This window comes from Brienomyrus brachyistius, chromosome 16 (genome assembly GCF_023856365.1).
Source record: "Brienomyrus brachyistius isolate T26 chromosome 16, BBRACH_0.4, whole genome shotgun sequence".
Classification (NCBI taxonomy): domain Eukaryota; kingdom Metazoa; phylum Chordata; class Actinopteri; order Osteoglossiformes; family Mormyridae; genus Brienomyrus; species Brienomyrus brachyistius.
The window spans coordinates 3,384,406-3,397,516 of NC_064548.1; the positions used below are offsets into that span (position 1 = coordinate 3,384,406).

At 40.7% G+C, this 13,111-nt stretch overlaps 1 protein-coding gene across 1 annotated transcript in view; it reads right to left on the reverse strand.

The window, feature by feature from the left end:
- Positions 1-13,111, reverse strand: part of zmym2 (zinc finger, MYM-type 2) — a 29,486-nt gene that overhangs the window by 15,434 nt on the left and 941 nt on the right. The window contains exons 2-8 of the mRNA XM_048978523.1: positions 4,226-5,050; positions 3,652-3,940; positions 3,321-3,483; positions 2,947-3,159; positions 2,530-2,680; positions 2,216-2,331; positions 1,610-1,735 (exon numbers count right to left, since the gene is read on the reverse strand). Of these exons, the coding sequence (XP_048834480.1) occupies positions 1,610-1,735; positions 2,216-2,331; positions 2,530-2,680; positions 2,947-3,159; positions 3,321-3,483; positions 3,652-3,940; positions 4,226-5,036 (1,869 nt within the window). The 5' untranslated portion in view covers positions 5,037-5,050. The remainder of the gene's footprint in view (positions 1-1,609; positions 1,736-2,215; positions 2,332-2,529; positions 2,681-2,946; positions 3,160-3,320; positions 3,484-3,651; positions 3,941-4,225; positions 5,051-13,111) is intronic.

The window sequence follows — 13,111 nt, forward strand, 5'->3', positions numbered from 1 at the left end:
GGCAGTTTTGCCTGTTTTCCCTGTCTGAGCCTAATGTTTAATATTTTAAGGGCGATTTTGTCTACAGAGACTTCATAATCCATTTTATTTATTGTTTTTGGTTGTGTTTGGTTTTTATTCAACTGCATTTTTTGGACTGAGTCTCCATTTTATTTATTGATTTTGGTTGTTTTGTTTATTTATTTTGCATATGAAAAATGTCTTCCAGTCCCAGTGTTAAATCTTCTTTAGAAATTACAGTTTATTGATTGTTTAAAGTGTGTACTTGTAGTAATAATAATGTCATATTAATACATCAGTTGAAAATGGTCTCACAACGGCAATATTATCGTTTATCGCAATAATTCCTGGAACAATTAATCGTCCAGCAAAATCTGTTATAGTGACATGACTTTACAAATGACTGAAGTTTTTACTGCAAACGAAACTGCAACCCAATTTTTTTTTTTTTTTTTTTACATAAAAATTATATACTGTGTTAAATATCGAACATACTACTAAACACTTTTCTTGATATCTTTGATATCAATTTGATAAATTTGAAATTTTTGTACCATGACAATATTACTGACAACACAGAGCTTGGGGTTCAATATCAGGAAGCACCCAAATTCTACCTCTTCCCTCTACTGTAAGCCTTCTTGAATAAAAAGATCAATAACATTTAAAGGAGTTACACCTACAGGTATGTGTTCCTTAACATCCACATGTGTGTGGCCTCTCCAGACCTCTGGATATATTACATGTGCGTGTTACAGTTCTTACATTTTTTCTATGGCATAACAGTATCAAAGGGCAAAATATAAATAGACAAAAAAAGACATTTTCAAACATGGCTATTAAAACAAAAGAATACATGTAATGACACAGTTTGCGGGGAAATATTCTACAAATTATTATATAAATGGAATGTGCAATAAATGAATAGGTACACTTTTTTGGACCTACATACCACAACAAATAAATATTTAACTTTCACCTTTACAGGTGATCCATCCAGTTCTTGTACATGTTTGTGAGTGTTGGATGAGTATGGATTAGATAGGCAGACCAAATGACAGCATTACAATTACAATGCTGTCATTTCCAATAGCACCAAGTCTCATTTGAAAGATTTAAATTTTTACCATTAGACAATGGTGCTGTAACCAGAGACATGGGCATCAAATATTTAAATTTGAATGACATTTAGAAAATGATTCATACAGAAGAGCAAGTTGCAACAACTTCACAAATTTGTCTACGATGGTGTTTTAAATGGAACGCATTATGTCCTGAACATCAAAATGCCAGTGGTCAAACAAGTTAAATTGTTAGTTCATTCGCTAGTCGGGGCCATTTACCCTAAATAACACTGCCAGCTGCTAGTAACAAGTAACATGTATAGAGTTTGGATTCACATACTGCACTGGTCATTAAAAACTAACATTTTCAAAGGTAGAGTCACAGTGGCAGCAGGGTAGTTTGAGTCGACATTTCAGGCAGGTTTTCTCTTTGAAGCGCACAGCACTCCCTTAGCCCCGATGCTGCTCTCAGCTCCTGTTGCTTTTTATATGGCTCTCAAAGAGACACCACCTTGATGTGCACCATGTTAAAGAGCACCACTGACCTCCCATTCCAGTGTCTCAGGCTTCAAGCTGAATGCACCGCGGCAGTAATTACACTTAAGCTGGATGCCCCCAGGGGCGGAGGGCCGTGCCGGCTGCCCGTTGGCGGGGGTCGCCACGTTGGCATTCTGTAAGGGGTAGTAAAGTTGACAAGGTTTTTACATCACCTTGAGACAAAAGCTCAAAACTGGTTTTTCACCCATTCTCTACAGTTAACTTGCACCATGTAGAGTGATCAGGGTTAGTGTGGCTGGGCTGCATCACTGGGATTTAATGCAGCAACAATCAATTCAGAGGTGTGAGTCCCAAGTTTGGGCTCCACTCGTCACTGGTTTAGTGTCTGCTGATTTCCACTCATACCCGTTCTCGGGATTTATCCAATTAGCAGTTAATGTATACAGATGTTTTCTAAAATATAAAGCATTCGAACACATCATTTGCTGAAAGAGTGTCAATTTCAAAATGACCATTACTGCAAAGGAATGCCAAAATGAATGCTGATCCATTCATTTCCATAGCGGTTGTCTGTGGCCTGTACATGCAAGTAAACATGCCTGCTTTGAAACGTGAGGCCTCTGCTAGAGGACGACACCCAGTTGGCTGCCTACCTGAAATTTGGTCACACAGTTTGAGCTGCAGAAGCTGTAGACCTTGCCATCTGGTAGCGTGGCTTGGTACTGGGGTAATGCATTTCTCTTACAGAAATGACAGCTAGGCTCAGCACCTATAAAAGGCACAGAATTAGCATTGACTAACACCACCTATACTGATATATCAATGCAAACCAATACCATCTGGAAATGGTAAAGACATTCAAGCAATAAACTACGTTTTGACTCAGAGCGTAATTTGTGCTGCTTCTTTTATGTAACTTGATGAATTGGGCCATAGGCCCTGGGCTCTCTTCTGTGTCAGGACTTACTGATTGTGACAGGAGCTTTGCTCTTGTGTGCAGTCATACAGGTAGTGGAACAGTAGGGCTCCATAGTTCCACTAGGCCCAATGCAATGTGTGACATCAAATGACCTACAGGGGGCCTTGCAGCCACTGCAGTTGGTAAGCTTTCCATGTGCCTAAACGCGGGACAAACAGAGTTCATGATTTGTGAAACAAGGCCTAACGTTTTCTTACTTAGAAGGGGACTGAATATTTCTCAGTATGACAAAGGGAGGGCAAATGTGATAAAAAATTTGTTTGCAACAGGGTTAAAAATCTACAAGGCTGTGTTTGAACAGCAGGTACAGCATTTACTGCAGGGATGTTTGGGAAGTAAGTGTTTCAAAATTCAATGATAAATTCCAAATTCAATGATAAAACAGCCGGAAGGAGCGAAGCAGACCTGTTTGTAGTCCCTGACACAGTTCTGGCAGCAGAATCGCTTCTGCTGCCCATCGATAACCAGGAAATGATTGGCAGACGCCCGACTAGGCAGGTAATCTCCACATTGCTCACAACAGTTCATGATCAGGCCATTGGCCATGCGGTAGCGGTTGAAGCACATGTCACTACAAATCTTGTGGGTGACATTCTTAAAGCTGACCTCATGGCGAATCTGCAAGGGATTTGAAGACATTGCCAGAAAGCAGAACCACTACATTCCCTCCCAAACATGGTTTTTAAAGAAAGTAGACATATCCCATAATATCAGATCAAACGTAACTGGCTTTTAGGTTTAAAGAGGTCAACAAGATATAAAGGTAGATGCTATTTTACCTCCGTCAGCTTCCCACACACGGTGCACTTTGTTTTGACAGGTGTCTTGGGGGGGTTCTGTTTGTTCTCATATGAAGCTAGGCAGCCAGTGCTGCAGAATTCTTGAAAGGACTCACTGGAGTCCACCTGGGCCACGATGGTCCCTTTCATACTGGTAATATCCCTGGAAAAAGGACAGTATTGAAGACTTGGGTCAGCCTGAGAACCATAAAAATGGCATATTTAAAAGAGCTAAATGTGTATTTGTACCTCACCAATGGATAAAGCAGTTTAAGAAAAAAAAGTGCATGCAAACTCATCATGTATAAAACACCATGAATGAGGCACTCACTTCTTGCACATCGTGCAGTTCTTCTTGGGGGCGGGTCTGTGGGAGAAGGCGGAGAGGCAGGTGGTGGAGCAGAAGAGATGGGCAGAGCCCTTGCGCTGGTAGGCTGTCTGTCCTTTCTTCAGCGGCTTCTTGCAGTTAGCGCATGTGACCTTGACAGCTCTGGGGGGAGGCTGGGGCCCCAGAGGGGAGCGTGCTGGTGGCTTGGGCAGCGGTGCTGCCGGGGATGGGGAGTCCGCTCCTGGCTGCTTCTGGTTCCGTGGGAAGGATGCTGACTGGGAGATCCAGGAATCTGCAGGCAGAGTAAGAGGAAGATGCTTCCATTAACACTTACCACTGGAGCCAGAAAAGTGATGCTGAACACTGGCAACTAGTTAGATTTATAATTCAACTGCAATTAACGCTTTGTCCAAAACGGCTTACAGATCAGTGCATGTAAACACAGCATAATCATAGTCCTGTGCATTTTACCTATGTGAGAAAAAAACGGAGTCCAGAATAAAACAACAGCTCTGATTCTGGCACAGTCACGATAATAAACTGCCCACTAATCAATTACATTTTTTTTTTTTTTTACCAGATTTCTGGTGAGTCCCTGTTTCCCCATTTTGCACGGGCTCGCGGGCGGTGCTGACCCGGCCAGGGTTGAATGTGCCGGAGGACCCAGTGTTGGTGCTCGGTCGGCCACTGACAGGGGGTTCACCGTTGGGGTCCTGAGCCTCTGGGTTCAAACTGAAGGTACTGCTAATTTGTAGCCCATTTTCCACCTCTGCAGCACCCCCTGCTGGTGGAGTGGTATCCTGCAATGAAGTTACACTTGTGATCATCAAGTTCATGTCCTGCTGCCTGGCAGGCGACCCTGCCCCAGGGGCTACTGTTGCCAGAGCAACAGAAGGAGGGGTCTGTGTGGCTGGAGTACCCAGCGTTGTGACGCTGGCAATCCTGATCTCCGAGTCTGGCTCTGTGCTGCTGAGAGCCCGTTGGGGTACTGCTGGTGCTGAGAGGGCATCTTCCTCGTCATCTATCACGATTGTCTCACTCCGATCCTCAGCCGATGGGTTCAGAACAGGGGCTGTGGCTGTGGTTACTTCCTCCGCAATGCCTGTAGGCTTCGGGGTAGGGCTGTCTGCAGGAGAGTTCATTCTAATGGCAGGCAGAGGAGCAGTGCCAGACTCCTTTGCAGGAGGCGTGGTCTCCACCAGCACCACATCATCGTCGTCGCCTACCCTGGCTGTATCTGCCTCTGTAACAGTGCCTCCCTGGGACTCTGTGGCTGTGGTCTTTTCTCCTGAGGGAACAGTTTCCATAGGGCAACTCTCCTCTGGAACAGGGTTCCTCTCTTCACCTGCCAGGCTAGGCTCGGAAGCCTCTGGCAGCCCTTCATCCATCTCTTAGGCACCTGCTGACAGAAACAACCAAAAATGGCCAATAATGCACATATCATTTGACTCATCGCAGCAGAAAATGTCTGCCGTGGTGTGATCTGTATCCGTTTTATAACATTATGCTTTAAAATGTGACTTCTGCACACAGACCACTTCAAATTAAATCAAAGGTTAGGTGCAAAAATCAAAGGTGCATAAAACACGTACTCCTCTAATCTGCTACCCTCCATGTTCGTTCACATCGATGACACCACAAAGCATCGAGTGTGCAATTACTGTAGTGGTAAAAGCAAAGGGTTAAGCCTTGCCTACTTGTGCAGTTTAAATACTGAGTAAGGCAGGAGGAATTTGTTGCTACACGTTAAAACCAAGGAGACATAGGCCTGCTTCATGTGCATAATGCCTGTTTGAATTACAAAGTTTACAGCTATGGAAATATTGGGGGAAAAAATTCACATCACAATATTTGAAATTTTTACAGTTTTGCGATATTTATAAAGCAAAAATAAGATGAAAAATTGCGCAAAATACACTATAGCCAAATACAATTTATCTACCAATAAAGTCTATGCAATAAATTAGTGGTGTTGCTGCGAGTTGTGACGACGTAACACAAAGCCGACATCACTTGCTTTTGCTCAGTATCGTCTCTTTGAATCCAAAATATTTCCTTACAGCTTAAATCTAATGTCTTTTATTAATTCTAAGTTCCTGTGCAGTTCTTGTAGATGTAGTTCTTGTTCACTTTTCTCCTCCTCACACCTTTTTCTTAAATTTCTTTTATTTAAATTCACACCTTTTTTCCACTGAACTTCAAAAAAAGAAATCAATTACCATTGGAATTTACACTGTATTAATGTATTAACGTACACATTAATAATCGAACAATCAATCAATTTATGAAACTGTTGAAACTGTTGTCTTGTTCATTAAAGGTGTCATGAATGCAATGCTTTAAGACGTTACAGTATACTTACATGGTGCTTATGAATGTTCTATGAATGCATTATGAAGGTGCAATTAATGTAAAGTGTTACCCATTTTTTTATTATGTGAAAAATGGATCTGTGGTTCAGAAATAATAATGAATTATAAATGTCACCACAGGAATGGTATTTTGAGACTTCTTGCAACTGATAAATGAAATGAAATCATCTCCATTACTTTAGCAGGTGTGTCTTTACCCTGGGTGCAGCCAACTTTGACTACTGATAAAATTAAATATCGGTTGGCAATACCAGCAAAGAATGAGGCATCTGACTTATGCTGATATCTTGATTTTTAAATGTACATCGGCAAATACCAATGTTTAACATAACGCAAGCATTACTTTTTACTTAACTAGATAGTTAACTACCTCAGTCTTGACCATTGCTACTGCAGCTAGGAAAAATGGTGACTTTTTGTGCTAAAAAGGCTTTTCCTAAAAGGGTTGTAGTGCAGATATCATCAGGAAGCACTTCGCTTATGAATATTAATGATCCTTCCCTACAATTCGGAAATTTAGGTGCTGTGCTGGCCATTCAAATGTAGATCATGAATCCAAGAATGTGCGACCTGACAGTCCAGCTACAACGCGACCAATGTGTTCCTGAAAAACCTCACATTTACTAAAATCATATACTAATATACATACATTCAATGGGAAAAGCAGGATTAGGGGAACGCGACTCAAACTTAGTACCTTAAGCCAAGTTAAATGAATTAAATAATAAAAAGTGATAACAGTGGCTAATAATATAATTATATTTTTTTTATTTAAAGTGCATATAATACATAAATTACATTACAAAACATTTCCTATGGGTCTCATGAGTTTCATGAGAATTGCCTAGAAATCGGTTCAACCGAAAGTGCCGAACTCACTGACCTGTCGATTGTCTGGAGTAATGATGGCCAAAAACCACGTTTCATGAACCATTTGCTGTATTTCTGACCTCACTAGAGGGTGCTCTTGGTTTACTTTGAGGCATGCTTTGAGCCCTTTTAACAACAGAGAACACATCTAGTCAGAGTAGTGCGCAATAGCCACTACGCAGTTGGGCATGAGCACACCACAAAGAATTATGGTATGTAGGGCTGGGACGATTATTCAACGTAAATCGACAATGTTGATTATAAAAATGCGTCGACGTGGAATTTTAGTGTCGACGCGTTGTGTAAAATTACGTAAATGTTTTGTAACGTAACTGCAATGCACTAAGTAATAAGCTAAACATATTGTAAGGGAAAGTATTTTATCCCCTCAGGAGCACATTAATGCTGTCCTTTTAAGAATCACGCAATAAAACAGTTACTGTCCACCTGATGATCTCTTTGCCACTCGAGAGCTAGAATATTTTATTTATTGGACATGCGGGATGCTTTTCATTTACAATACAAAGTTATTCCGCTAATAAGCTGGCTAGTTGTTTCACTGCTGGCACCGTAAAAACTATATCAATTACAGACTGAATTCCGATATAGTTTTGTCTAATCTCGACGGTGACTACAGTGCCGCACTATTATGTAAGACATGCACTGGCCAATCATGTAGCATTTTCTCATAAATATTAATGAGACATCCGCCCTGCAAATGGAAATTTGCCGCCCGCCCCACCTCCCCCCGCGCACAAGGCAACATGGCTGCGTGTACCACAGAACTCCAGAGCCACTGCAGAAACACGCGGCAAAAAAGGATTGCACACGGTCTCCCAAAGCTTGGGAATACTTCAGTCATGACACCTTTTTTGCACCTCTACTGTAACTGACGTTAATGATGTCAATTTGTAGCTGACGTTAATGACGTTTCAGCCGTTTTTTGTTTACTTATTCTGTCATGTAAGAGTGAGACATTATCGTTTACGACTACTGTTACACACTGTAGCCTAAATCTTTCCTTGCTCACTGAAGTAAGCTTAACTATAAGCTACCTTTGCTAGTGTTTGTTAAAAACAAGTTTCTCTAGTTATGAAATCATTCCATGTTTTAGCACCTATTTCAACATTAATGTCAAATTGGTGCACTGAAATAAGTAAAAACTATTGCAGTGATTATTAACTTAAGTCTAACATAGAAATCCTATTGAAGATTAAGATTAGCCTTTTTTGTTAATAATGTCCTAATGTTTAAGAAATGCTTTAATAAATTGAAATGTTAATGAGAATTTCAGACTTGTGTGTTGGGGGGAGGTGATTAATTGTTGTATTAAATGACTAACAAATAATTGCTTATCAATAAATTTATCAGATCAATCGAAAAATCAGTCGATAGATTAGTTGAATAATCGAAACAAACAAACAAAAAATAATCGATAGATTAATCGTTTAAAGAACAATCATTTGGGACAGCACTAATGGCATGTATAGGGGCATTGAAGGCAACATGGCTACAGGCAGTCTGCAAAAAGCAAATGTAAGTGAAGTTGCTATGTTTTATATAATAACCTGTGAAATAATTTTAGATTTTTTTTAATCTATGACTTTCACCTGTTCAATACGTGGTTGAACAAAAATTTCAATTCTTTTAAATTTGAAAACCGGGTCGGCAGCTTTGCTAAAAAGATCGGGTTCAAAAGAACGGTTCATGAATCGGACATCACCATCATTCACTTGGATAGCTGTTTTTGCATGCAGGTAGTGTTTCTCACTGAGGCCATATCGTGTTGTAGTTTACAGTTGCTTTTCACTTTAACTGAAATTGCACAAATACAACCGATTCAGCATGGTATTGGACTTGGGTATATATCAAATTATATATATATATATATATATATATATATATATATATATATATATATATATATATATATATAAAAAATGCTGGAACAGATTTGTGGTGCAATATCATGCGTTGTAGTAGCACTGACTGTAGGAGGATTTCTACCTTTGAGGACTTACTGAATAATGCAGTTGAATCGCCAGCCGAATATTTGATTCATCATAAAGCATTGATGCATCTTTATACAGCTATTTAAAATATATGGTTGGTTTGTTATTTCAAAGACAAACATGCCTAAGTTGAATCTGGGGCCTGTACTACAAAGAGGGGTTACTGATTTATCGGGATAACTTGTTGGATTTAAGGTACCACAGTTTTAATGGACTTCATATTCATTCACTTACATGTTGCCAAGACTACCTTAAATCCGGCAAGTTACCCCAATAAGCAAATAACCCCGCTTCGCAGTACAGGCCTCTGATTTGCTGATTTATATAAGTAATTGTAACCCAAGCTGAGTACTACAAAGAATATGCGCCAGAAAGTTATGCATTTAACCACAGCATTTACTATACAATAACTCAGTTTATTACCCACACCCACCTCCATGGGAGAGGCGACTAGAGGCTAGAGCTGCAGTATAACATTTCGGCCTACCTATTTCAGATGAAAAAACTTAGGCAAGGAGAGAAAAAAAAATGAGCCCCATCCGATGCAATATAAAAAACTGAAGAGGGATTTCTTGCTGCTCCTGGTCACACAGTAATACTCTATCAATGGCTGTACTGTGGAGACTGTCAGAAACACCAAGTTTCTTGGCAAACACATCACAGATTACCTCACTGGCTCCCCTAGCACCACCTATTTAGTCAAAAGAGTACTGCAGCACCTCCATTTCCTGCATTGACTGAAGAGAACAAGTCCCCCCTCCCCCCATCCTCACCATGTTCTAGAGGGGTACCAGAGTGCATCCTTACAAGCTGTATCACTGTTTGGTATGAGAATTAGGACATCTTAGACCAAAAGTCCCTGCAACTGATAGTGAAAACAGCCGGGAACATCTCTTCCCTTCATTCAGGACATTTACCACAAATGCTGCATGCACAAGGATTCCAGCATTTTGGGTGACCCCCTCCCATGGACTCTTCATCCCGCAGCCATCTGCAAAAAGGTACTGCAGAACCCAGAACAGTTCCACCGGACTAAAACAGCTTTGTACCCCAGGCCATAAGCACTCTGCAAGACCCTGCTGCAAACACCTCTCAGGCTAATTTAATAAACATAACTCAAACCCCGATCCCCTATCTGCACTAGCTGCACCCCATGTTCACACATATGTACAGATATGCTGCTATATTTTTATATTCCAATACCTATGATTCCTAAGTTTATACATCCAATTATGCTGCTATGTATTCATTTTTTGTTGCACAACCTATAAAGGAATTTGGTTGTCTTTTGTGCATCTGATTTATTCATTTTTACAATTTTGCATTATTGCACGTTTATGTCAATGCACTACATGTATCTTTGTGTGCAACCTGTCTGATGTATGTTGCACTATGGTTCTAGAGGAAAACACACTGTGTTTCCTTCCATATATACTGAACTTTATCCTATCCATATATACTAGCACATTTCAGAAGTGTGTGTGCACTGTCAGTGAAACTCCACAAGGGGCAGCGCTGCAAGACAAATGTTGACTCTTTTCTCCCTTTTCCCTGCCCCCTCTTCTCTTCCTCACAACAGGTGTTGATGCAAGTCCTTTGTTGCGGTGGCTATCAGAATATTGAAGGAAATGTCCATTTTGCCTAGGTAAGCATCAAATTAGGTCTGCAGCAACATGCTTAAAGTAGAAATCGTAGCTTGATAGTGGACTGAAGAATGTCAAAGCTTTCAGTCTTTTTTCTCCCATGTGCTTTTCAAAATAGAGGTGACTGTGATGCCAATTTCATTTTGGAAAGACACAGTTAACTCTACAGCAGAAAAAAAAACAATCAATAAAACATCTAAGGTCTTACAACATAATGGCAGGCTCCTACATGCAGACAACGCTGACAGCAGAAAGGCATCTTATGTCAGATGGGAGTCAGTCTAAGATGGTGGAGATCTCCAAGCAGAAAGGCTAGCCTGTTCATCTGCTTGATGTCAATTTGTCACCATTTGCCACCCCTCTAGTGTACAGCAAGCAATAAAAACATAAAATAATGTAGGAAGCAAAGAAGTGTCACTAATGAATACATTACAAAGTAATACCCACTTATGCTGAAATGCTAGTCTTGTGAATCTCTGACAGACCACAGTCAAACCTAACATCCATTTGTACAAAGCATGACCAAAACAGCCAAAAATATAACGGGATTTCACACATCGTCTGAAGTGACCCCTTAGATATTTTAGTCTGAACGAGATCAATCAGCTCCTATGCTAGTAGACAAGTATAGCATAACAACTTCCTATTGATAAATCGCGTCACAAAAAGAAAATCTAACATCAATTCCAAATAAGTAAAAAAAAAACAACGTAACTGTCTATTTCAATCCTAAAATGTACTTTCCAAGCACACAGATGTACATCTGGGTTGTCTCACACAGATTCAGAAAATGAAGAGAGCACACAAGGGCATCAGTGTCTGAAAAAGAGTACTGAATGGCAGCAAGTTCAGAGCCATGGCAGAAAACGGCACAAGCAGGACAGCACTGCAGCTGTACAGACATAAAACCAATAGCCCTGGCTCCTGCACTTTTGGTTAATCAGTACTTTGATCTTAAAATTGAGACCGGTTCAGATCAGATTAAAAAAAAAAAGTCAGTTGCTTTATCTTACCCAGCTGTACTGTTCTCCCATAATGTTCATTTAAGTATAGTCATCAAAAGTCAATGTTTATCTTCATTCATTAGGCTCCAGGTTGGATATTTACCAGTGTGTGAAAAGAATGTAAATCTCTGTGAAATGCTCAAAGTAAATGTCATGCATAATTTAGCTACCCATTCACCAGAGCTGCTTGGGCTATGCTCCTTTCTTAAGAATGCCAGAGAAGATCCCCTTCTGGAACATGGACAAGCAATCATTGGGCTAAAACCCACTGCCTTAGGTTGCATATCCCTAACCATTAGGCCACTGACTGTGGGATTATTCATACTTTCAATAAAATATTTGTGCCACCACTGTGAACCAGCATGGTCATCAGTCATTGCTACTCCCTCAGGTATGTCAGCTTTGCTCTTCCTCTAAGCATCAAACTGCAATGCAGCCTAGCAAGCCTTTACATCACATACTCCACTGGAGGGGAGGCAGTAACCCCAAGATTCTCACAGCACTGTAATGTTCCAGCTGCTCCACACAAAATGATGCCACACACTCAGTATGTGCACCGAAAGTACAGGAGGCCATCATTCAAAATACAGCAATGGCATGACACAACATGGCCCCCCCATTGGCGGGGGGAGAGGAAACACTGAAAACCAAACACTGCAAATTCGACATTCCGTTCGCCTCAAACAAATTTTGATGTTGCTATGAACAGAGCAAAAGCTTGCTAGACTAATTATTTCCATAGGCAGAGCTTTCACCTGTTCAGAACACGATCACACATTTCATACCTGTGCTAAGTCAACACTAGACCCTGATTTTAAAAAGACACCTCAATAGGGGAAGTCTCATCTAATTTAACATCTCACTATACGCCTACCCAATAATATTATATAACACTTACTGTGACTGACTTTATATGAAGTATGTGGGGGAAATGAACAGTACTATGCAGAAGCAATGATATACATAACACTTTCATACAAGCAAAAAAAGCATCCTTTGTATTATAAATTCAACAACTGCCATTCTTCAACAGACAAGTAACCAGCTCATATAATATTGCTTAATATTTCTTATAAGCTGGGTGGTTAATTATCACGGCAAATTCGGATATTTATAATCGAGGTAGAAAGCAGACCATACTTATCATGATGCAGGCTTTCCTCCAGGCCGTGCCCTTGACTATGCAAACGAGTCGAATCTCCGGTCCATCACGAGGACCACAGTTCCACGAGAGTCAAGGCAACGAGCAATCGACCGCGTCGAGCCAAAAAAAAACATTTAAATTTCTTTTATAACTTAGAAGCGTCCAAAAGTTTGACCGCGAATCGACTGTGAGAGTTGACATTAGCAGTTCGCTCCCTAAACGCACGAGAACTTGTTGTTATTCACTAACAGTGTGAACCGTGCTTGAGCTTCGGCTTGACGTGTTCCCACCCCTGGCCTCCTTCGCGCACGCAGCCATTGGATTAGCGGCGAACTGGAGGGTGGAGAACTGAAGACTGCGCCATTGTTATTAGCAATGGGGGAAAATAATCACAAGTTATTCGTGATCATTCGCTGCG